The sequence below is a fragment of the Mus pahari genome, chromosome 1 (assembly GCF_900095145.1).
Source record: "Mus pahari chromosome 1, PAHARI_EIJ_v1.1, whole genome shotgun sequence".
NCBI lineage: Eukaryota > Metazoa > Chordata > Mammalia > Rodentia > Muridae > Mus > Mus pahari.
The window spans coordinates 79748669-79774634 of record NC_034590.1 but is presented as its reverse complement, the minus strand read 5'-3'; the positions used below and the strand labels follow the sequence as shown (position 1 = coordinate 79774634).

General features: G+C 43.0%; 1 protein-coding gene across 2 annotated transcripts in view; it reads left to right on the top strand.

Moving 5' to 3' along the window:
• Dennd5a (DENN domain containing 5A) overlaps positions 1–25966 on the top strand; it is a 63578-nt gene that overhangs the window by 22620 nt on the left and 14992 nt on the right. The window contains exons 2-12 of one of the 2 annotated variants that reach the window (XM_021220019.2): positions 1167–1238; positions 1929–2038; positions 2464–3121; positions 9359–9546; positions 14858–15175; positions 16774–16989; positions 17429–17663; positions 18795–18945; positions 20022–20115; positions 21517–21648; positions 24323–24475. In XM_021220019.2, coding sequence (XP_021075678.1) covers positions 1167–1238; positions 1929–2038; positions 2464–3121; positions 9359–9546; positions 14858–15175; positions 16774–16989; positions 17429–17663; positions 18795–18945; positions 20022–20115; positions 21517–21648; positions 24323–24475 — 2327 coding nt within the window. The remainder of the gene's footprint in view (positions 1–1166; positions 1239–1928; positions 2039–2463; positions 3122–9358; positions 9547–14857; positions 15176–16773; positions 16990–17428; positions 17664–18794; positions 18946–20021; positions 20116–21516; positions 21649–24322; positions 24476–25966) is intronic. The other variant, XM_021220027.1, reaches the window with a different exon arrangement.

Genomic DNA, 25966 nt, shown 5'->3' with positions numbered 1-25966 from the left:
AAAAAAAAAAAAGAAAAAGAAAAAGATTTGAATTAGAAAGTAGTATATCTAACTCCCCAATCCTTTCCAGGGTCTCCTACAGCCTGGGTTGGCCTCAAATTCTAAGTAGTAGGCAAGATGACCCTATACTTAAATTTTTAAATTTTATTTTTATGTATGTATATATGTGTGCCTGTTTGTCTCTATGTGCACTATATGCTTGTAGTGCCCATAGAGGCTGGAAGAGGACATCAGATTCCCCTGGAACTGAATTAGAGGTGGTTGTGAGCTTCCTGATGTGGGTTCTGGGAACTGAACCACTGTCCTTTGGAAGAATAGCTCATTCTCTTAACTGTTGAGCCATCTCTGTAGTCCTGACTTTCTGACTTTGCCTTCAGAGTACTGGGACTACAGATGTGCACAGATATACACCATCATAACTGGTTTGAACATGGTGCTTTGAACATGCTAGGCAAACCCTATCAGCTGAACTACATCTCCAACTCTAAAAAAAGAAACCAGTGAAATGCCTGTGGGATGACTTGTGGGAGGAGCTTAGGTCTGTGCCACTCTGTAACGATGAACAATGCATCTCTCTTAATATTGCTGGCCTCTGATGGGTGTGATGGTGCTTTAATTTAATTAGAGCACTTGAGAAGCAGAGGCAGACAAATCTTTTTGAGTTTGAAGATAGCCTGGTCTACATAGTTCCAGGACAGCCAGGGCTGTGTAGAGACCCTGTCTCAAAAAAACAAAACAAAACAAAACAAAAAAACAATCCAACCTAAACCAAAGAACACATATATATTTTCGGTCCCTGAGTTCTGCACTACAGTTAGGACAGAATTCTGTTAGCTGGCACGCATGAACATACCCCTGTGCAGTGTGCCACCTCAGTCTCCTGAGTTCTGAGATAATGAATAGTGGCCATCACACTCAGCTTTGTAGTCAGCCTATTTTGGAATAGAAAATATGAAAGAATATTATGTAAAGTAAGGGTAAGTATTATTTTGTGAGATTTTTGTTTTAGGTTATATATTCACATATATGTATATATACATACACATATATACATATATGTGTTTATTACTTTGTGACATAAAATGTGTTTTGTGCTGGAGTCATGGTCAAAACGTTTGAATAACACTGCTTTGTTGTAATACTCTGTTATTTTATTTATCATATAGCATTATGCCAGTACATTCAGGCTTCTAAAGCCAGGGATGGTGCCAGCCCTTTCATTTCAAGTACGACTGAAGGTAAAAACAAAACCAAACAGTGCACCCAGAGCTTTCTGGTTCTCAGTCTCTCCAGTGGCATTTTGACTCTTTGGCCTTTTAACCGTCTTGTGACTTTTTGAGCAGTAGATTCCTTAGGTTTGCGTCTTTCTAGATGGCAGTTTTTTTGATCCCTTCCTCCTCACTTTAATATTATTACTAAAACATATGCTGTTGTTTTTATGAGGAGGCAGGGAGAAACTACGAATTCTAGAAATTTCAGATGATTCTGAACTAATAAAACAGTCCATTAGCTAACATCCCTGGAGTCTTCTTAATGTCTCTGTTTTTATTGTCACAGAACTCCATAGCATACTCTTAAAGTGTTTCCAGTTGATTTTAGGCAAATTAAATGTGGCTTTGGGGGCTGGGGGCTGGGCAGTCTTCTTTCATTTCTTGTACTCTCTCCATCTTTTACAAGAAAATTAACCATTGGGCTTATAGCAGTGATTTCATTGGGAAGGTAGTAGTGTCCACTATTAACTGCGCTACACTTTTTCAGCTTCTAATTGACATAGTAACTTTTGGTGCCTTTTCTACTTAGGTGGCTGGCATACTAACCCCTTGCCTTCATTTCTGTTCCTTGCTGGACTGCCACACTTTGTGTTCATGATCCCATGATTTAAAGGGACTTTGGGGAGATGATTTGCTTCATTCCTTTTTTTTTTACAGGAGAAAATTTTGAGCAGACACCATTGAGACGAACATTCAAGTCTAAGGTCCTTGCCCGATACCCTGAGAATGTTGACTGGAATCCCTTTGATCAGGATGCAGTGGGAATGGTTAGTATTTGTTAGCCATGGAATTAGTGCAGAGTAATTTATAGAGAAGTTTTGAATCCTGGTGTGGTAGCAGTACTTGTTCTATTTGATTTTTGGGGTGCTGTGGTTTAAGCTCTGTGCTTATTGATACTGGATCAGCACGTCATTGAGGTATACTTCAACACCAATAGTTCTTGAAGAAAGGATTATAGTTCATATTGCTTATGATTCTGTATTTGATCAGTGTATCAAATATAATGAAAAATCATGTTTCTATTGTGTCAGACAAATATATAGTAATGCATCAGTGTGTGTATTATATTAGTGTGGGAGAGCTTTAGGGAAGGTAGACAGATGTCCAACATGGTAGATTGTAGCTAGCTGATTTGTGTTCTGGAGAGGACAAGGAATGCTCTCACTACTTGTTTTCCTATTGTCTTTTGCAGCTGTGCATGCCCAAAGGGCTGGCATTCAAGACCCAGGCTGATCCCAGGGAGCCACAGTTCCATGCCTTTATTATCACAAGGGAGGATGGTTCTCGGACATTTGGGTTTGCTCTTACCTTTTATGAAGAAGTGACCAGCAAGCAGATCTGCAGTGCAATGCAGACCCTCTACCACATGCACAATGCTGAGTATGATGTCCTTCATGCTCCTCTTGCTGATGGTGGAGACCAGAGTGGCATGGAAGATGGTGAAGGCATTCCTGGAACCAAGCTGCAGCGCTTCAACTCCTATGACATTAGCAGGGACACACTCTATGTCTCTAAATGCATCTGTCTCATTACACCCATGTCTTTCATGAAGGCATGTCGGAGTGTGCTGCAGCAACTCCACCAGGCAGTCACATCGCCTCAGCCCCCTCCTCTGCCCCTTGAGAGCTACATATACAATGTACTCTATGAGGTGCCACTTCCACCTCCTGGCCGCTCCCTGAAGTTTTCTGGGGTCTATGGGCCAATAATCTGCCAGAGACCAAGTACCAATGAGCTTCCTCTATTTGATTTTCCCGTCAAAGAGGTCTTTGAACTGCTTGGGGTGGAGAATGTGTTTCAGCTTTTTACTTGTGCCCTTCTGGAGTTTCAAATACTGCTCTACTCACAGCGTAAGTCAGTGTTGACTACAACTGTCCACCCATGTGGGGTCCCTGCTTTGTATAGTCACATATAATGGGTCTGAATATAAAAGTCAAGGGCTATTTCTTACAGTAGGTGGATGGAGAATGGATGGACTCTGAGAAGCTAGCATTTCCGGTTGGCTATCATCATGGCCTTTTGGTAGAAACTTTAGTTTTGGAGGGAATATTCCTTCTGATTGACACTGAAAAGGGTTAAGGGTAGTGACCTCCGGCGGTGATGGCCCATCAGTTCTGTTCTCTATTCTGTCTCTTCTTTGGCCTGACAGTAAAATCAAGGATAATCCTTTTATACTGAGAAGATGAATTGTTGCTTCTTTCTGTTACCTGAATTGTTTCTATAAATGAGAGTTGAATGTGAATAGCAGGTTTAGAAAGAATACTAAGGTAGGTGAGAAGAAAACAGTTGCTTACTCTGCGAGTCAGACCAGTATTATAGAATTCAGTACATAGTTTAGTGCACAGTGTGCCAGGCATTGTTTCAAGGGTGGCAGATAAAAGGGATGGACAAACAAAAAAAAAAATCTTTCTGAGTGGAGCTTGTATTTTAATGAGAGAAAGGGAGTTAGTAAATAAGTAAAATATGTAGATGGAAGATAAAGACTTTGGAGAAAGATGAGACAGAAGGATGATATTTGGGGAAGGAAAGTTCTGGTTGTTTTAAAAGAAAATATTTATTTTATTATTTTAAGTTTGTGTAGGTGTGTGTGTATGTTTGCATGTGGGTATGTGCACATGAGTGTGGGTGCCTGCAGAGTCTAGAGGCATCAGATTTCCCTGGAGCTGGGGTTATAGACAGTTGTGAACCACCTGATGTGGTGGGTGCTGGGAACTGAAGTTGGAGCCTCTGGAAGAGCAGCCAAGTGTTTTTAACCACTGAGCTACCATGCCAGCCCAAATTCCAGTTTTCAGTAGAATGGTTTACTTTATTTTATTTATGAATTTGTTTATTTATTTATTTATTTGTTTTGTTTTTTGAGATGAGGTTTCTCTGTGTAACCTTGGCCATTCTGGAACTCCCTCTATAGACCAAGATGGCCTTGAATTTACAAAGGTCTGCCCACCTTTGCTTCCTGAGTGCTGGGTTTCAAGGCCTATGCTACCACCACCCAGAAGTAGAGTAATTTTTAAAACGATTCATTTTCATTTTGGATTACAAATAGGGTCTTTTTTTCCCTACAAAGATTTATTTTGTTTTTAAATATGTGTATGTTTGTGTGCGTGTGTATACATGTGCACAAGTGCCCGTGGAAACCAGAGACTTCAGGGTTTTTGGAGCTGGTGTGTAGCACTTGTAAGCATCTGACATATATGGTGGAAATGAACGCAGTTCTGTGGAAGAGCAGTGTGTGCTCTTACCTGCGGAGCCGTCCCCCTCTAGATGACCTGTTTTTAAAGAGTGGGTTAGGTCTTTTTGGATATCAGTGGTCAGGATATTCCAGGTTGGGTTTATGATGTTCAGTGATTAAAAGCACTTGCCCACATAAGGCTGGCAGTCTAAGATTGATTCCAGAAACCCATATAACAGTTGGAGAGAACGAACTCTCTAGAGCTATCCTCTTACCTTCTCATGTATGCGGAGGCAGCGTACCCATCCATAGTGCCCTCCCCCACACTCATTAGTTGACAATTTCTCAGCCTTTGTCTTTTATAATCTTGACATTTAAAAGGTACTCTGTGTGCGTGTGTGTTGTATATTTTTAGGATTCAAGTTGGTTACATGGACAAAGAAATTTTTCCCTGCACATTGGCAAGGCTTTTTGTTTTTGTTTTTGTTTTTTGTTTGTTTGTTTGTTTGTTTTTCGAGACAGGGTTTCTCTGTACAGCCCTGGCTGTCCTGTAGACCAGGCTGGCCTTGAACTTTGTAGACCAGGCTGGCCTTGAACTCAGAAATTCACCTGCCTCTGCCTCCCAAGTGCTGGGATTAAAGGCGTGCACCACCACCGCCAGGCACGGCAAGGCTTTTACTATTCATTTTCTCACGGAGGCAGGCATTCTGAGTACTAGAGCAGTGACTGGTATGTAAGGGTACCTAGTAAATACTTATTAAGTGAATAGGTACCATTTATATTTTTTTAAACTTATATATATGGTGTATGTGAGTAACTTACTGTACTCTATATGCACACAGGAGCCTGTGGGCCCAGAAGAGAATGTTGGGTCCCCTGGAACTGTGGGTACAGGCAGCTGTGAGCTTCCTAGTATGGGTGCTAAGAACTGAACTTGGGGCCTCTAGAAAAGTAGTTAGTGTTTTTTAGCCACTGAGCCATTATTCCAGCCCTTGAGTAACATTTTGGTTGTTGTTTTATTTTTATGTATTTATTTTTTTGAGACAGGCTTTCTCTCTGGCTGTCCTGGAACTTGCTCTGTAGACCAAGCTGGCCTCAAATAACTGTCTCTCTCCTCCACCTCCATTAGAGGTGTGGGCCACTTGGCACTGTAAATAACATTTTTTTTTTTTTTTTAGATTTATTTATTTATTATATGTAAGTACACTGTAGCTGTCTTCAGACACTCCAGAAGACGGTGCCAGATCTTGTTACGGATGGTTGTGAGCCACCATGTGGTTGCTGGGATTTGAACTCAGGACCTTTGGAAGAGCAGTCGGGTGCTCTTAACCTCTGAGCCATCTCACCAGCCCCTAAATAACATTTTTAACAAAATATTCTAGCTGTTTTTAAAAAATGTTTTAAACTTTCTTTAAGAATAATTTATTTATTTATTTTTTTATGTATATGAGTGCACAGTAGCTGTCCTCAGACACCACAGAAGAGGGAGTCAGATCCCATTAATGATGGTTGTGAGCCACAATGTGGTTGCTGGTTATTGAACTCAGCACCTCTGGAAGAGCAGTCAGTGCTCTTAACCACTGAGCCATCTCTCCAGTCCCTCTTTCTTTCTTTCTTTCTTTCTTTCTTTCTTTCTTTCTTTCTTTCTTTCTTTCTTTCTTTCTCTCTTTCTTTCTTCCTTTCTTTCAGGTTTATTTACTTATGCATGTGAGTGCTCTATTTGCATATATGCCAGATGAGGGCATCAGATTCTATTATAGATAGTTATGAGCCACCCTGTGGTTGTTGGGAATTGAACTCAGGACCTCTGGAAGAGCAGCTAGTGCTCTTAACTACTTAGCCATCTCTCCAGCCCTCTGGTTATTCTCTGGCTAATGAGATATTGTAATTATCCATTTGAGAGAAGGTGAAAGTAAGCTGGAGCTAAGGAGGTATATAATGAACTGCTGTGAAGTGGTTGGGGCTTGGGTTGGGCTAGTTTGAAGGTGAAGTAATGGAGACTTGTTTGTTTTGGCTTTGTTCAGAACTTTTATACACACAGGCACACACATACACACACGTGGGTACCCATGGAGGCCAGAAGAGGGCACTGGATCCTTTGGTGCTAGAGTTACAGGAAGTATGAGCCTCCTGATATGGGTGCTGAAAATCAAGCGTATGTCTCCTGGAAGAGCTGTATTTGCTCTTATCTACTGAGCCACCCTCCCAACTCCTGTTTGTTTGTTTGTTTGTTTTGAGTCAGGATTTCAATCCGTAGCTCTGGCTGACCTAAAGCTGCGACTCCACTCAGTCTTCCTGTCTCTGCTTCCCCTGCTGTGAGTACAGGCATGATCCCTCACAACATGCAGAGCAGTTACGAACTGAAGAGCACATACCTATCTAAAATAAACAGCCACCAATTCCAGTTGATTTCTTGAGGAGCTACTGGCCTGATGTTAGTAAATATTCCAGTTTTTCATAAGAACCCAGACTTTGTTAGATAAAATTTGTGAATATTAAACGATGGCAACAATGTTGTGAAACACGCTAGGCCACAAGAAGCATCTGTTGATGAGTGATTCCTGAGGCTTCCTTTTGTTAACTGCTGGTAAAAATACAGTCTTGTTCTATTTAATAACTTTCTGGTCAGTGGCAGACTGTTTCTGTGGTCCAGTGGTGGTCCCATAAGATTATGTCACCAAGTCATAAATGCTTTAGTTTGTGTATATATACTCTGTAGTGTGTCCTGGTATCCTGTAGCACAAGGGCAGAATTGTGACACATTTTTTTTTTAGAACAAATTACAAAGACATGTTTGTTTTTTTCTAATTCTAGTGAGCTTTAAATTGTCTCCTTTTATTAGAAGTAATTGTACATTACAGCGTGGGGAGAGCTATAAGAGGACTTAGCCAGTTGCTTGGTACTCAAGTGGGGTGGAATGCTATGGCCAAGGAGATGCTGATGTTATCGTTGATACTAGTGTACAGAAGAGGATTTGTGTGTATGACTCCTGGAGATGAGCATTCTAGTTTGGGTACCACAGATTGCTGGATCCCTGAGGCATTGTTCAGCCATCCTTCAAGGTGGGGGGCTGCTTTAAAAACCAAAAAACTAAAACCAAGCAAGCAACACAACAGTAAAAGGTACATTTAAAAAGTAGAGGAAGAAAACTCACAACTTAAACAGACCAGAAAGCTATAAAACTCAAAATTTCTCTTATCTGTTCAAAGAGACCATATAAATGGAAAGAAGATAGCCTTGAAAATGAGGGTTGTATTATTCTCAGTCTTGTTTTTAAAGAACGTCACAGTTTGAATTGCACTGCAAGAAGCTCTTCAGAGATTTAAATCTAAAGTCAATAAAATTATATTTTCCAGATACTGATTAAGTTTATCTTGAAGAGGAGGGGAAAAGCAAGACTTAGGTTTTTACAGTCTTGCTTTTTACAGACCCTCTCCAGCATGTCTTGATATATGTGTGGGCTGATAGATGTATGGACCTAGTTCTCAGCCACTGGAGCGATGAGCTGCACAGTATCCAGGACAGTTAAAGCTCACAGTGAATGAGGGCGTTTGGGAGCTGCCTCACTTGCATGGTGCTTTGGCACAGCCACAGAATGTGTAGCTAGCATCTGCTTTACTCTGGAGAGGGAAGGAGGGGAAGGCGCTTTGGTTTTCTTTTGGTTAAGAAAGGAAATTACTCTGCTTGCCTCCATCCCTCCCTCGCTCCTCTCCTTCGCTTCCTCCCATACACCCAATCTCAAAATGGTATGTAGAATATGTATTGAGAATATGTGTTTAAGTGCCAATATTGGGAAGAGAAGAGATAAGCCATCTGGAGTTGGCCCAGACCTATAGATCAGGCCCTGCACCTCTTCACCAGTCGCAAGCCTAGACTGTCTATATTTTGTATATTTTTGAGGTTCCTACAGCTTCCTCTTCATATTGATAAAATTCTAGAGTGGTTTACAGAACAGAGGAGAGTATTTGCTTATTTATTATAAAAGATACATTTGAGACCAGCCTAACAGGACTGACAGTACAGGAAGTTCCATGCTGGCTTCTTTGGGTGAGCCTCAGTCTAGCACCACAGTGTGTGTACTGACCTAGAAGATTTTTGAATCTGCTTTTTTATTTTTATTTTTTTATTACTATACAAGCCTGAGTGATGAACTCTTTGCTCTTTGGTGATTAAGTTTTTATCATCTGTCCCTTCTGCCCTGAGGTCAGAGCTGGACTGAAAGTGCCAGCCTCTACTCATGCCTTTCTGGTAATTGGAACTCACCTTGGAGCTAACCAGGGAGGCCTCTACCCCATCCCTAAGCCACCACTCATCTCAGTATCCAAAAATTTTCAGGGTTCTTACGAGCTATGTGCCAGGAACTGTGGACAAAGACCAAATATATATTCCTCACACAAATAGCAAATTAATTACAGGTCACACTTTCCTTTGATTAGCCAGGAGCAAGAGACAGTCTCATAGGCTAACTTTAAGATCATGACAATCTTTTTGCCCCAGCGTCAGTGCTGGGATTGTAGTCATGAGCCATCATGCCCAGCTAAACTCGAAAAGTTGTATTGTGTGCCTCGAGGTGTTGGAGTGGTAAGTGATCTTTTTTTGCTGTGTGGAGAGCAGACAATCCTGGCCACGTCTACTTTAGAGCATATGCTTAACATATTCGTGAATAGTGGCTAGAGAAAGGTGCCATTTATTCTTTCTGTCATATTTCTATATATTACATTTTATTACTAGTTGGACATGTGTACTTGATAAGGGGTCTACCAGAGGGTCTGAGTTGTGGCCTCCAATAGGGAGTCATAGTGGTCCTTGGGTCAGTTGAATTGTATTGACACTTGGAGCTTTCTCTTTGAGAAGCAAGTGTCTCAGTTGACTGATTTGTTGAGTGTGCTTATTCTGTTGTTTTTTTCCTCTGACTTAGATTACCAGAGACTGATGACCGTGGCGGAGACAATTACAGCTCTGATGTTTCCTTTCCAGTGGCAGCATGTCTATGTCCCCATCCTCCCAGCTTCTCTCCTGCATTTCTTAGATGCTCCTGTACCATACCTGATGGGCTTGCATTCCAACGGCCTGGATGACCGCTCAAAGTTGGAACTGCCTCAGGAGGTGAGAAGAGAAACCAAGTGCTGTGCCACTCGTCTTGTCCAGCATGGTGCCACCAGGGCCTTTTTTAGGGGGTAGGGCTCTGAGACAGGGACAGGGAACATGAATAGCTTCAGGAAAAAATACAGTGAACCTTTAGCCCCAAATTTATATTACTCCAGAGGGTCTTCATCACATGATGTACCCAGTATGTTTTTATTTTTTATTATTTCTTTTTTTCCCCATACACATTATTTTTTCAAACATGTTTCTCAGTTTTATTGCCATCTATGACTTATATATACTTGTATACCTGGGACAAATTCTGTTCTCCTTAAGACTCTTCATCTTCATTCTCCATGCACTTTAGGCATGTGGGTATGTGAAGAAGTTGCTCGGAAGCCAGCAGTGTTCTTAATGGGACTATTGGAGGAATTGTTTGTATAAGAGACCCCACTGTTCTGTGTGTTCTGGCATGTGGACCCTGTGCTCTGTGGCTTTCTCCATCGTTGGAACAGCCTTTGCACCTGAGTTTCTGGCATCCTGCTGTGGTCTGCTTAGGAAGGAGTATACAGTGGGATGCAGGACATTGACATGTCCTCCCAAAGCAGCTGTCTACGGCCTTAGAGTCCTGTTCACCCAGGTTTGGCTTCTGAAGGCCACACAGTTTTTCGGGCAGTTGCCTAGCTATTTTCTACCCTGATTTATAGTAGACAACCTCTGTGGGGGTAGAGAGCTGTGGGTCAGTATTTTAAAAGAGTAAAACATTACACAAAGTGAGGTAAGAGTAATGGTATCCTTGAAACATACTTTTCTGTTTTTTTCTCAAAAGAATACATGTTCATAGTTTTTTAAAACGAACGGTAAAGGAAGAATGAGCTTACATTTTATTCATCAGGTAATTTAGCGTTTTAGTTGACATCTTTGGACTCTAAGGGATCTTTAAACTCAGCTGTTGGAGGGAAGTGTGACGGCAGGATGAAGGACCTTGCTGTGGCTCTGCCAGGCAGCATCAGGATACTGAGGTGGAAAGCCTGGAGTAGAAAGAGACCTTCTGCAGAAGAGTGTTCATTTCTTAGACCCTCAAATTAGGATTCATCAGCTTCAGCTGTATCTTTGGCCATCAGAAGTCTGTAAAAAAGCCCTTTGTTCTTTTTAACACCAACACATGATCTCAGCTGCTTGATGAGCAAATGAGAGCCAGAGCTGGTCTAGTGAGGCATCTTTTGTTTTGGCTTCTCTTTGGGCTTTCATTGTCTGAAGATGCAGCCGAGTCAGAAAGTAAGCTTGAGAGCATTGGTGTGAGGAAGGGATGTTGTGATCATAAAAAGAGAAAGAGCTACAATAATATGTTCTGGTGGGGTGTGGGGGGAGTGGGTGCCCCAGTGGGCCCATGCTGAGGCATCCCTTCCCCCTGAGGGACTAGACACATCCCAATAAAGTACAGAATAGAGTTTATTTAGGGCATGGGGAGGGGAGTTAAGAGAGTAGTAGAGGCAGAGAAAGGCAGAAGGAGAGAGTAGGTAAGTGAAGGTCAGCCATGGAGAGAGGGGGCAGGGAATGGGAGAGAGGGGGACAAGGGGGCCAGAGGCCAGAGAGAGGCAAGAGTGTAAGAGAGGAGGGGCCAAGCACCCCTTTTTATACTGGGCCAAGCCTACCTGGTTGTTGCCAGGTAACTGTGGGGCAGAGCATACTTGACTGCTGCCAGGAACTGTGGGGGTGGAGTTTAGGCAGAATACCAGCAAGGGGCTGTCCCTGTCTTCTCTGGGGACACTCTCAGTAGCTTTCCCCCAGGACCCTATGTGCTGAGGTCCCCTCAGTGATGAACTCACAGAGGCACTGAGGGAGAACTGATTTGGCTTGGCATCTGAGGTTGGCAAAGGGCACTGTGACCCTTTAAAGGAAGAGTTCAGGAGAGTTTTGGGGATCTGGAGGATTCACGAGGAATACCTTAGACAGTGGCTGTCTTACCATGCTCCCTTTCAGCTCGGCAGAGGTGAGCAGAGAACTGATTGTTTGGCTTCAGTGTCTGCCACGTTTTGCATCTTCGAAAAAAAGTCACACAGATGCCGCTGTCGATGCGTGTGGATTTGATCATAGGCTTATAAATTGCTTCAGCTGCCAGCCTGTGCTGAGAGGACACAGCATGAGACTGTTTTATGAGCCTAGAAGTTAAATGGCCTCTTTTTTCATTTTGCCCTCTTACCCTCCCTTTTCAGCCCTGTTGTGCAGAATGACTAGTGAAGAGGTTCCTTAGAGGTTCCTGTGTATCTTAGTCACCTCGGAAGTGTGTGCCTGAGCTACGTCCCTCAGCCACCTCTCATCAAGGGCATCCACATATGTCCACAGAATTTGCGCTCGATAAAGTTCTTTATAGATGGGACTGCAGAGATTGCTCAGTGGTGAAGAGCACTGGCTATTCTTCCATTCCCAGCACCCACATGGTGGTGCTAGTTCAGGGGATCTGATACCTTCTTCTGACCCCCGCAGGCATCAAGTACACTTATGATGCCCAGACATGCATCCAGCTGTATGGGAAGAGGGGCAATAAAGAAAGCATCAAATGAGCCATCCATGATTAGAGGGAGGTTTTTATTGTGAATAAGAGAGAAAATATCCAGAGCCTTGTGGAAGAGTCCAGACTAGGGAGAAAAAGCAGACTAGACATGACCTAGGGCTAGGGGAGTAGGGGTGAGAGGGTGGTAGCAGAAAATATTGAGTTATAAGGAGGATGAGTAGCTGCAGGAGGGCTGAGAGTTGAGGGTGGTGGTGAGAAGGGTGGTGAGGGATAATGAAATGTGTGACAGGTACTTGTGAAAGAGGTCTGAATGAAGGAGCCTGGAGGCTAGTATGGACTTTGATATGCTGATAACTACAGGGATAAGTCAATGGAGCCTCTTGTCACATTTGCCAAAAGCAAGGGACTCCTTTGGCTGATTTGGAGCCTGTTTTACAAGTTCCTGAGGAATGCTGGCTTTATCCTCCTGTAGGAGCTTGAATTGGGCTAAGACTGGATATGTGTACTGCCTAAGACCTGACACAGGCAAAGCATCCATACAGATTAAATAAATAAGAATTCTTTTTTTTTTTTAAATTTATTTATTATATGTAAGTACACTGTAGCTGTCTTCAGACATACCAGAAGAGGGCGTCAGATCTTATTACGAATGGTTGTGAGCCACCATGTGGTTGCTTGAATTTGAACTCAGGACCCCTGGAAGAATAGTCAGTGCTCTTAACCGCTGAGCCATGTCTCCAGCCTCCATAAATAAGAATTCTTTATGGACACTCTCTATTTGACTCACAGCAATGGGAGAGAAGCTGCCAAGCGTTATTGGGTGGATCTAGATATTTTAGTTGCTTTCCTGTTTCTGGTTTGAAAAACTGCCCCCCACCCCCTTTTTAAAAGATGAGCCTTGCAAGGGGTAAGAGATGGAAATGTGTGCCTTTCATTTTGTCAGCTTTGTAGATGAGTTGATTTTGTTTTAATTTTCTTTTTTGATGGCTTGGCCTAAAATGTTTAAAAAAAGTAGTCTGTTTTTAGGTTATGAATATTTGTTGGCCTTTAATTAGGCAGAGTCAACATTATCTAGTTGGAGGAACTCAGAAGTAAAGTTTAAAGTGGTTCTTCTAGTCTTTGGAGGTTTGAGATGGAAAGCTTTCTTTTATAGTCACAGGTTGGTAGGGTGATTTATGCACTCAGCATAAACGATACAGGTCCGTTCAAAATGCAGCTGAAGGAGATGAGTTTTGTGGAATGACTGTGTTAGCGAGCTGATCATGTTATCCTCTGCCTGCTTCTTTTAGAACGTAAAGGCTATTGAACCAAGGGTAAACTTGTGTGTCACTGGGACATCATTTGGCATATAGGAACAGTGTCTTGCTGAAGGAAGGACCCTTATCTGATGCCATAAGGAAACCTGTTTCACATAGATTAAAAGTTAAATGAGGGGGAGCAGTGAGGCAGCTCAGTTGGTAAAGGTCCTTGCCAGTAAACCTGACAGTCTGAGTTAAATTCTTGGAACCCACCTGGTGGAAAGAAAGAGCCTCCTCCCGAATGTTGTCTTTAATTTTGTTCATGCATACACACTCAGTCACAAACACATGTAAATGTCCTATAAAAATATGTGACATCAGCCTGGCGTGGTGGCGCATGCCTTTAATCCCAGCACTCGGGAGGCATAGGCAGGCAAATTTCTGAGTTCAAGGCCAGCCTGGTCTACAAAGTGAGTTCCAGGACGGCCAGGGTTATACAGAGAAACCGTGTTTCGGAAAACCAAAAAAAAAAAAAAAAAAAAAAAAAAAAAAAAAAAAAAAAAAAAAAAAAAAAAAAATTAGCAAGAACAAGGATTTTAAAGTATTAAATTGATCAAGCAAGACCTGAATATAAGCCGAGGTGATAGTGAGCAGTTTTAGCATATGGCTGGGGTCAAGCTGGGTTCAAATTCCAGTGCTATCAAGTAGTGATCGTAGGCATATGCTTGGCCTGCATCACGTTTTTTTAATTAATTAATAAGTATGGGTTTTACCTACAAATATATGTATGTCTCTGTGCCTGGTGTCCATGGAGGCAGAAGAGAACAGTGGCTCTGCTGGAGCTGGAGTTATAGACAGTTGGGAGAGGCCATGTGGATTCTGGAAACTGAACGTGGGTCCTCTGGTAGAGAGCTGCCTGCCAGTGGTTTTGTTGGCTGAGTCATTTCTCCTGCTCCTGTCTCTGAGTTTTTTGTTTTGTTTTGTTTTGTTTTAAAGTTTATCATTTCAGGTTAGTCCAAGATGGCCTGAACCCAGTAGCCCTATGCTAGCCTGAAACTCTTAGTGGTTCTCCTGCCTCAGTTTCCCCAAGTACTGTGATTATAGCCATGCATGTCTTCTTTAGTCAGGTTCATCTATAAAATAAGACTGGATGGTGACAAGTCCAGCCATTACCACTGTGAGTGCTGACTGTACTTCTGAGCATAAGCAAGGACTGTAACAGTCAAATCTTGAGAATTAGCAAAGCATAGAAGGGGCGAACAGGAGTGCTCAGTACTGGTGCCAGACTGTGACACTTCTCACCGACTGGAATCCATTGATTTTTGAGGCTTTTGAATGATGCCACCATCTTAGTTTCACAACTACTTTTAGCTATTTCCCCTAGCATTTAACTTTGAGGAAAGAGCCATGTTTCTAAGGTTTTATTTTAGAAAGCAGAGGGAGCTCCGGTGGAGGGACAGTCTCGTTGCCTGCCCCATCTTTATACCGCACCTCACATCTGTCAGTTGATCACCTGTTGTCCTTTCTAAAACCTCTCCCTTAGGCTCCACTTGTCTACACCTCCTGTTTTCATTTCCAGGCTAACCTCTGCTTTGTGGATGTTGACAACCACTTCATTGAGTTGCCAGAGGACTTGCCTCAGTTTCCCAACAAACTGGAGTTTGTCCAGGAGGTCTCTGAGATCCTCATGGCCTTTGGCGTTCCCCCTGAAGGGAACCTCCATTGCAGCGAAAGCGCCTCAAAGCTGAAGAGGATCCGAGCTTCTGAGCTTGTGTCTGACAAGAGGAACGGGAACATAGCAGGCTCCCCTTTGCACTCCTACGAGCTCCTCAAGGAAAATGAAACTATTGCTCGGTTGCAAGCTTTGGTGAAGAGGACTGGAGTGAGTTTGGAAAAAGTAAGATGTTGGAAATAAGTTTGTGACAGATTGGATCCGTGTTAGAGTGCCTGGGGAAGCTGCACTTAGGATGAGAAAAGACCTAGTCAGGGTTTCTCTGTGCAGACAGACTGGTCTTGAACTTAAGAGCTCTGCCTGCCTCTGCCTCCCAAGTGCTGGGATTAAAGGTGTCACCACTGCCCAGCCCACAGTGCACATCTGTGAGCAGTGAATGGATGGACCATGTGGGAGACTGAGCACAAGCAGCTCTTCTAGCAATTGTCACTTGATCTAAGTCTTTTTTTTTTTTTTTTTTTTTTTTTTTTTTTTTTTTTTTTTTTTTTGGTACAGGGTTTCTCTGTATAGCCTTGGCTGTCCTGGAACTCACTCTGTAGACCAGGCTGGCCTCGAACTCAGAAATCCGCCTGCCTCTGCCTCCCGAGTGCTGGGATTAAAGGCGTGTGCCACCATGCCCAGCTCTTTTATTTTTTAAAGATTTATTTATTATTATATCTAAGTGCACTGTAGCTGTCTTCAGATGTACCAGAAGAGGGAGTCATATCTCATTGCGGATGGTTGTGAGCCACCATGTGGTTGCTGGGATTTGAACTCAGTACCTTCAGAAGAGCAGTCGGTGCTCTTAACCACTGAGCCATCTCTCCAGCCCCTTGATCTAAGTCTTAAGCCTGGGTGGCTTCTTGTGCAGGTCAGGGAGAGCCTGTTGCCATTTGTGTGAAATTCTGCAGAGTGACTGGGAGGAACTGAGGACTTTTTCTATCCATTGCCCTGTGACCCAAGATTCAGAGCCCAGTCTAAAGCCCAGCTGCAGCTTAAACCAGATCCTGCAGTGCTAAATTCTCTCCAGGGGTATACCTGGCTTTCCGGTTTCTGGAGTTGATGATAGTAAGCTTTCTGTGCTTTCTGCCCATGTCTTTACCTTCCCCATTCTCATTGCTGAACTCCTTTGGATAGGTAAATATGCATGTTAGGTTGATGTAGTGATTTTGTCGGACATCCTTTTTTAGGGGTCAGCTATTTTGTTTCTCTTCTATAAAGTACAGCAGAATAAAAAAAATTTTTTACCAGTTAAATAGAGAAATATTTAGGAAGATTAAAAATGTATCTCTTTTTTAAAAAGAACAAGCCTTGAAAGGTAAGAAAAGTAATCCCCAGTCTGCAAAGAAAGAAACCAAAGAAAGGTAACGTCCAGAGCAGGTCAGGGCCAGAGCTTGGCCCAGGCCTCTCTCCTTGCGGGGAGGTTTGCTTCTTTTGTTCCGTGGCTGGTTTGCACTCAGTTTACCACCACTGTATCTCCACTTAGCTTGTTGTTGGATGCCTTCAGGTCGACCTCCTCTTTTCTCCATCTCAGATTCTCTCCTTTCCCCCTTCCCTTTATTTCCTACCTGGTTGTCAGGCAAGATTCAACTGCTAAGCCAAATTTCTTTAACTTTTAGATTCCCTCCCTTTATATTTCTTCTCATTTTTACTTTAGTTCTCACTTTCTCACCATTTTCTGCTAAGACCAATAGGGAAAAATCAGATGAATTCTATTTCTTGGCACAAAAGTATAATTGTTCATATCCTCACCTTTCCCTCCCACTTTTTTTTTTTTTTTAAAGCTGGAAGTTCGTGAAGATCCCAGTAGCAATAAAGATTTCAAAGTTCAATGTGATGAAGAAGAGCTCAGGATTTACCAGCTAAACATTCAAATACGGGAAGTTTTTGCCAATCGCTTTACTCAGATGTTTGCCGATTATGAAGTGTTTGTCATCCAGCCCAGCCAGGATAAGGAGTCCTGGTTCACCAACAGGGAGCAGATGCAGAACTTTGATAAAGTAAGTGAGACGCTGCAGGGAGGTGCACATGAGAACACCTTGCAGCTTGAAGAAGTGGCTGCATATAAATAACATCACTAGAAAAGTCAAATAGAGAAGCAGGCATACAGATGATTACAGTTAGGTGACTTACCTCTAGCTGGTGCCCCTTTCCCCTTGTTTTGGTCTTGTTTTGCTCTGTGGTCTTTGAAAGGACTCTTTCTCTAGGCAGAGGTGTATATGTAGTTGAATGTCTGGGCTAGCTGTGTCAGATTTTCGGGAAATTGAACTTTTATGGGAGTTAACAAAGGGGAGGAGGGTTGTAATTGGCTTTTCATAAGGACATAGGATGCTTCAGAGGAGATTTGTCCCACTTCGGCCCTTGGGGGTGTTGCTTGTGATGGTCAGGGCTGCTCTATTCTCTTCTCTGTTGTTGACTGCTTCTCTTTGGTCCCACTAGGCATCCTTCCTGTCAGATCAGCCTGAGCCCTACCTGCCCTTCCTCTCAAGATTCCTAGAGACCCAGATGTTTGCATCTTTTATTGATAACAAGATCATGTGTCATGATGATGATGATAAAGACCCTGTCCTCCGGGTCTTTGACTCAAGGGTAGACAAGATCAGATTGTTGAATGTTCGAACACCTACTCTTAGGACATCTATGTACCAGAAGTGTACCACTGTAGATGAAGCAGGTGAGGCCTCCTTGGCTGCTGGGACCTCATTGGTAACATGTCCTCTTTCCTCAACATGTATGCTTTCCTCATGATTTGCCTTTGAGTATGTTATATCATGGCCTACAGTGTTATGTATGTATGTACGTACGTATGTATGTATGTATGTATGTATGTATGTATGTATGTATGTATGTATTTAAAGGCAGGGACTCTATACCCTGGCTGTCCTGGCATTCACACTCATAGAGTCCCACCGGCCTTTGCCTTACCACAGAGACTGAAGGTGTGCAGCACCGTGCTTTGTTTTCTTCCTCAGTTTTTTGTTTTTGTTTTATTTTGGTCTGGAAATTGTGTTTGTTTATTTGTTTGTTTGTTTGTTTGTTTTTGAGGCAAGAGTCTCTCTTGACTGGCCTAGAACTGCTATTTAAGCCAGTGTGGCCTTGAACTCCTGCCTCTCAAAATCATTTTTAAAATCAGGATTCCCTATCCTTTTCATTCCCCATAAAGTATGTTACACTTGAAAATGGCCGTATTGGAACAGCTGAGGACAGTGAGGCTAGAGATCTGGCTACCCGAGGCTCTCCCGTCTGCCATAAGAGTGAGCAGTCAGTTCTCAGCCCGTCTGTAATCCATGTCAATATTGAATCTGCAGCGTGATCAAGTTAGTCTTGCCTGTTATCAGAAGATGTAATGTCATGAGTCTGTTGGAATATAGGATTTAAGCTATGGAATGAAGAGCTAACCAGCCCCCTCTTTAAAAGCTTTTTCAGAAGAAGAGATGCCATGGTGTCACCTGCACACCTTGTTCCCCAAGCACCAGAACTCTCACTGCAGATACTCTAGAGCAGGCTTCTTGCCACTGATCTCGATCCCCAGCCTTTGGGGCTGCTCTAGACCCAGTCTAGGCTTCTGAGTGTGCCCCAGGGCAGTTAGCTCAGACATTTGTAAGAATTACTTCATCTATTTCTAATTCTTAGGGACTCCTGTCCTTCACTGTCCAATGGACAGGATTTTTTCCTGTTAGTGTATATTTCAGGCAGGAGGGTAAAAAAAAAAAATGAGTCTTTTTATTCTATCTTGGTTAGAAGTGAAAGAGTAGTTATGGCTTTAAAAAAAAAAGTTGACTTGAATTTTTTTTTTAAATCTCAGAAAAAGCAATTGAACTACGTCTGGCAAAAATTGACCACACTGCGGTTCACCCACATCTTCTCGACATGAAAATTGGACAAGGAAAATATGAACCTGGCTTTTTCCCTAAGCTGCAGTCTGATGTGCTTTGCACCGGGCCAGCCAGCAACAAGTAAGTAAACCGTAGAGACTCCTCAGCCTGGTCATCAAGCACTGTTGTCACCGACTCAGCCTGGTCATCAAGCACTGTTGTCACCGACATCCCGAGTCTAAGCTAGCGGTGCTGTACACAAAAGACCTCAGGGGTTTTTCTTAGTATTTTACTATTTTGTGTGCATGAGTATTTTGTCTGCATTCATGCCTGTGTACCACTCGTATGGCTGGAGGCCAGAAGAGGGCAAAGATCTCCTTGAGCTGGAATTGCAGATGGTTGTGAGCCACCATGTGAGTACCTAGAATTGAACTTAGGTCCTCTGGATGAAAGGTGTTCTTAACCACTGAGCCACCTCAGTATTTAAAGAATTTAAGAAACAAGTATGGATAAGACCTAAACTATTTAGGTGTCAGAGTGTCTTGTCAGCTTTTGTCTCCACTGTACAAATTGGGTAACTCTTACAAATTGGATATTCCCAGGACTTACAAGCAGCCAGGCAGCAGATGGGTTAAAATGACTATGTGAACCCCATCTAACAGACAGCTATCTAGCTTTATGTCCTTAAACAGAGGTGTTGGGAATAACTGGGCCCTGACTGAAGGTGACAACTTGGATGGTTGGGTTTTTCCAGACAGCTTTGTATTTGCATGTGAGCTTTGGTAGTTAATCTAGACAAATGAACGACTTACTCTTGGAGGCCTTCTCTTTTGTTCACTCACTTATTTTTTAGCTGCTCATCCCCACAGCCTTTGCATTGCCTCTGTGGCTTTCTGTGCTCACCATTAGCTGCCTAGACACTGGAGTTTTTTCTTGTTAGTTGGTCTCTCTCTCTCTCTCTCTCTCTCTCTCTCTCTCTCTCTCTCTCTCTCTCTCTAGATATGGTTTCTCTGTATAGCCCTGGCTGTCCTGGAACTCGATTTGTAGACCAGGCAGGCCTCAAACTCAGGAGTCTGTCTGCCTCTGCCTTGTGAGTGCTAGAATTATGGCTGACTTTTTATTTTTTGAGACAGGGTCTCTCTCACTGTATATACCAGGTTGAACTTAGAACTCACAGAGTAGTGAATATTCTTAATGGCCTCTTTTGATATTGTCAGGTGGACAAAAAGGAATGCCCCTGCCCAGTGGAGGCGGAAAGACCGCCAGAAGCAGCACACAGAACACTTGCGCTTAGACAATGACCAGAGAGAGGTAAGACGCCTTAGGAATGGCAAGGAGACTCCTTCTGTCATGCTGCACTCAACCTGTCTGTCACTCTCTTAGCATTTAGTAAGTTGCCCCAGCAGTGACCTCTACCTGTGGAGAAGAATTCAAGTGTCATTCTAGAGAGCATAGTGTTTTTCATGACAGCCAGCCATATGATCCTGTATGTTTTGTTACTTGATAGGAATTTCAGAAGATGCCAGTCTGAAGCTTGGAGAAATAAAAGCCTTTAAAATTGGGGCTTTTTTTGTTTGTGGCACAGTAGGAAAGGAACTAATTTTGTTAGACTAGAAAGGAGGGAAGTGAACTGGGGTCAGGGCTGTGACCCTGACTCTGAGGACAGAGAGCTTCTACCTGGACTTCTTTGTATCTCAGGTGACTGTGATATTTAGTTTTCAGTGCCGACTTGATACAATCCGGAATCACCTGGGAGGAATCCTAGTGTGTGTGTGTGTGTGTGTGTGTGTTGGGGGGGGTTGTCCAGGTTAGGCTGCCCAAGAGTGTGTCTGGGCGGGACTGTCTTGATTACCTTAATTGACTTGGGAAGATACTCTTGCTCTTGGTGGCACCGTTCCCTGGACAGTTGGTGCTGAATTGTGTAAGAATAGAGAAAACAAACTGGGAGCCAGCATGCTGCGTCCTGTTCTGCTGATGGCGGATGGTATCAGCTCCCTCCAGTGCCCACTGCTGTGCTCCCTGATAGGAGAAACTGCATGTGCATCCGTGAGCCCAAGTAAACCCTTTCTACCTTAATCTGCCTTAAGTTGCTTTTGTCAGGGTTTTATGGCAGCATTAGAAAAGAACTTAGCTTATTTTTTTTCTTTATGTGGATAAGGAGGGGGATGGTGTCCCAGTTACTGTTGTGTTGTGCTGAAGAGAAGAGACGACTAAGGTAGCTCTTATAAAAGGTAGCGGGCATGTCTTATGCATTCCTAGCTGTGTGTGCTCTAGGAGACCTGTGGATACAGCCCAACATAAAACAGTAAAAAGACTCAAACCACCAGTTTGTTTGTTTACATATTACAATTTGTAACTCCACTGCAGGGTTCTTAAGTGTAAACATCATATTATAATATCAGAAATTTGGCTATGATTGCTGTTGTATTTGTGTGTGTCATATGCAAATATCTGTATAAATGCCTCTCATGACTTTAAATCAAAGGTAGTTTATTATACTCATGTCAATAAAATCAGAAATTGTAGTATTTTGATTTTCCCCTTTAGTACAAGAATTGTACTTAAATTTTCTGCTTCCATGTATATTTGAGCCCAGGCATAGGCAAGCCAAGAGGGCGTGGGGTGCAGTGTCCTCCTTAGAAGCCCACCAGTTGGTTGCTATGGTCTCTGTCCATGGACATAAAAGGTCTTTGCTTTTTCTGTTTAATGTAGAAGTACATCCAGGAAGCCAGGAATATGGGCAGTACCATCCGTCAGCCCAAACTGTCTAACCTCTCTCCATCAGTCATTGCCCAGACCAACTGGAAGTTTGTAGAAGGCCTGCTGAAGGAATGTCGAAACAAGGTGAGCTGTGGGTACTCAGTGCTGCTGTTGTCCTTGGCAGCAAAAAGGAGATCTTTGCTTGGCTCTGACCACTCCTTATTTTATTTAAAAAATGTGAGGGTAGGGCTGGGGAGAGGGAGGTCAGGACAGCTTTGTAACTCACTTCTCTTCTGTCTTCATGTGGGTTCTGATGATGGAGCTCAGATCATCAGTTTGCCATGCCATCTGTCTGCCCCATGCCTTAGATAACGGGATAATGCTAACCTTAAAAACTTGTTGCCTTATTAATTACAGAGTGTTTTGCATATGTGGAAATGTTTTTGCTTCTCTGTTGAAATCTAACAGTAATTGCTTTTCATATCTAGTAATGATTTGTAGGGCTAGAGAGATGGCTCAGTGGTTAAGAACACTGGATGTTCTTCCTGAGGACCCAGGTTCTATTCCCAGCACTCACATGGCAGCTCACAACTGTCTGTAACTCTAGTGCTAGGGAAGCTGACTCCCTCACACAGACACACATGCAGGAAAACATTGATGCTTTGTAGACCAGGCTGGCATGGAACTCAGTGTGCCACCACTGCCCACCTAAAACGATTAGTTTTTTAATATTTAAATTTTAAATGTAATTTCTAAGAAAAAGTCTTCATACAAGTTAGAATATCATAATTTTTAGGACAACTCAGCTGGTTTGTTCTCTGCTGCATCCTGAGAGTTATGAGTGAAAAGAAATTCATACTTTAAGAAGCTTGGGCTGGGACCACAGGAGAGGGAGAGGGAGAAGGAAGAAGATGCCACAGGGAGCTGGATCCTGAGAGCATGGCCATGAGGACTGGCCAGTTGGAGTAGGAGCAGCCCAGGCAGAACATGGTCTGCCTTCTCATACTTGTCACTTCACCCCCAAAAAAGCAAGAGAAGAGGAAGAGGAAGGAAGAAAGAGCAGGAGGAAGGAGGAACAGGCAGAAGAGAAGGAGGAGGAGGAAGAGGAAGAGGAAGAAGATGAGGAGCAGGAGGAAGAGGAGCCCAATTTATGTTGCCCGTAAACTCCCTTGAGTATGATCAAACTCCCAGTAACCAGCCCCTTAAAGCAAACAGTTCTCCTCCATCCACACCCCCACCAGAAGCCTTTGGTTGTGGAGAGCCACACCTCAGCATCCTTAACACATTTTTTTAGGGTTCTCTTTGATGGTTTTCTGTATAGACTGTTATTTTGGGGGGGCAGTGGGGTGGGGTGAGATTCTTTGTTCAAATTAAGCAAACTTTATTTTCCCCCAGAAAGGACTATCTACCCAAAGTGGGGTTCAAGAAAATAGCATTGAACACAGGAAAGGATGAGGTTTATATTAACTCCAAACTCCAAGGCTAGGGGTAGGTTTCAAGAATTTTGGTCACATAGAAAGTTAGCAGAACCTTTCAAAATTATTTGCCAGAACATCTCATCATCTCAGCAGAGTGGAGGTGTGGAACATGTCAAATTCCAGAAAATGGTCAAGACATGGTCAAACCCACGTTTCATAGAAGACAGGAATGAACTTATTTTAACCTTGCAACAAGATAGGCTTTAATCTGGTCTCTATATAGAGTGAGACCCTGTTTCAACAACAAAAAAATCACCCTAGGTTATTCTAACAGATTTGATATTTTAAATTTCAGATTTTTTTCAATTTTAAGATTTTATTATTTATTAATATTTTAAGGTTTATTTTATTTAGTATGTATGAGTATTTTGTCTGCATGTAATCTGTGCATCACATGTGTGCCTGGTGCCTAAGGAAGTGATGAGCCTCCACCATGTAGGTGGTGGGAATCAAACATGGGTCTTTTGAGAGAGCAGCAAGTGTTCTCACCCACTGAACCATCTTTGCAGTCCAAGATTTTGTGTTTTAAGTGTGTGTGTGTGTGCGTGTGTGTGTGCATGTGTGTGTGTGTCTCTGATTGTGTTTGACTGCCTGCAAGTACCCTCAGAGGCCAGAGAGGGTATCAGGTCCCCTGGAGCTTGAGTTGCAGGCTATTGTGAGCCTCCCAGTTCTGGGACTGAACCCAAGCCCTCTTTACAGGAGCAGTCCAGTGTCTTAACCCTGAGCTGTTTTTTTTCCAGCCCCCTAGTTTAATTTTTAAACTGAGAGTTCTAAGTCACTTGCGGATTTTCCCCTATAGCGTTACCTTTCCTGATATTAAAACCACTATTGATACATTTCTTGAAAGATTTCATGTTCCTCGGTCATCTTGGCATTGATGTTGTTACATATTTATAATAAACATTTGTAGATTTTTACCTGAAACTATTCTCAATAAGTTCTTTCCTCTTTGAGAGTTATTTTAGATTTATTTCTAGGTTACATTTGCTTGAAGGTCTTTCCAGTACGTTTATTTAAGCCATGAGAATGGGGGAATAGCCGAGGTGGGCATGAGCAAGGCTTTTATTCAACTCCTTTCACCTCATAAAGGCAAAGGTTTGAACCCAGAGTAATGAACTCTCTTGCTAGGGTCATTTGCTGAGAGCTGTGCTTTAGCCTCCGTAACTGAACTTTGAAGGCCTGTGTTCCCTATACCCTGGCCCACATGACGACACACTGTCCCTGGGCGTCCTCATCTCATCCCTCCTCGCCCAGGACGTGTGCCGCGCAGGCTGCCTCAGCTCCGCAGTAGTGTGTGGTTCTACTCACCGTGGTGATGTGTCCTACCTAACCATTCCTAGACCAAGAGGATGCTGGTAGAGAAGATGGGTCGAGAGGCTGTGGAGCTGGGGCATGGGGAGGTGAACATCACCGGTGTGGAAGAGAACACTTTGATTGCCAGCCTCTGTGACCTTCTGGAGAGGATCTGGAGCCATGGGCTACAAGTGAAACAGGTAATGGGCCTAGCCTCTGGTTTCACTACTAGTCTGGGATACCAGTGGTTCTCAACCTTCCTAATGCTGTGACCCTTTATACAGTTCCTCAGGTTTTGGTGACCCTCAACTATAAATTTTTTCATTACTACTTCATAACTATAATTTTGCTACTGTTATGAATTATAATGTAAATATCTGATATGTGGGGTAGGGTATCAACAGCTAAACGAATGTGAGTTCAGCTTTTTCTTTTTTCTTAAATAAGTAAGGTTTATACATCTATGTTTTTTAAACCTTTAAAAGTGGCACCTTTTTCCAGGAGGTGGTGGCTTACACCTTTAGTCCCAGCACTGAGGCAAGAAACAGGCGGTCTGTGGGTTCAAGGACAGCCTAGTCTACAGAGTTAGTTCTTGGACAGTTAGGGCTAAACAGAAAACCCCTGTCTTGAAAAACAAGATCAAACAAACAAAATGGCATCTTTCTTGGGAGTAAGTTGCAGGTCAGCTTGGTAGGTCCTCTACTGTTGGCCTGTGTTTGGAGGTAGAACAGAGAGAGGCTGAGTTGAGGGGGTAACAGACCTCATTAATTACAGTCCTATTAGAAATGAGGCTCTCACTGACAGCTGGTCATCAAGAGAAGCTGAGTGTTTGGTTCTTGCACATAGAACTCCGAGAATCTCCTTGTTCCAGTGACATGCTTTTCAGTGATATTCGTAGCCACCATCTTTTATTCTCATGTACTGTTCTGAAGCAAGGTCTCATGTAGCCCAGGCCACTGTGTAGTCCATGTGTTCAAGGGTGACCTTGAACTCCTGGTCCTCCTGCCTTCACCGTCTAAGTGCTATTCCAGACATGGTTAGTGCCATGCTATAAACTAAATCCAGGCTGGCTTCAATCTCAGAGATCCAACTGCTTCTGCCTAAGAGTGCTGGGATTAAAGATGTGCACCACTACACCTGGCCCTAAATTTTTTTTCTAATTAATTTATTTTGTGTGTGTGTGTGTGTGTGTGTGTGTGTGTGTGTGTGTGTGTGTGTGTGTGTAAGGGAGAGAAGAGTTGGGGGAAAAGGTTAGCAAACAACTTGCAGGACTCCTTTCTCTGTTTCTGCTCTTTGGAGTACAAAGATTGGACTCTGGTGGAAAGCTCCTTTACCCACTAAGCTATCTTTAGTAGAATGGCCTTGAACTCATTGTATAACCCATTACTATGTTGATTTACCACTGAAGATAGAGTTCCATACTACAAGAAGGTAGGCTATATGCAACTACAAGGATAAGATAAACTATAAGTAAACACACTAGAACCCTGGCATCTGGAGAGCCAAAGTTGTAACTGCTGACACATAGCTAGTTTTCCTTTTTGCCAAGGCACAAGTTCAAATAACATCTGGGAGTCTGAGTTAAGGGAACAATCTGGAGCCGGGCGTGGTGGCGCACGCCTTTAATCCCAGCACTTGGGAGGCAGAGGCAGGTGAATTTCTGAGTTCGAGGCCAGCCTGGTCTACAAAGT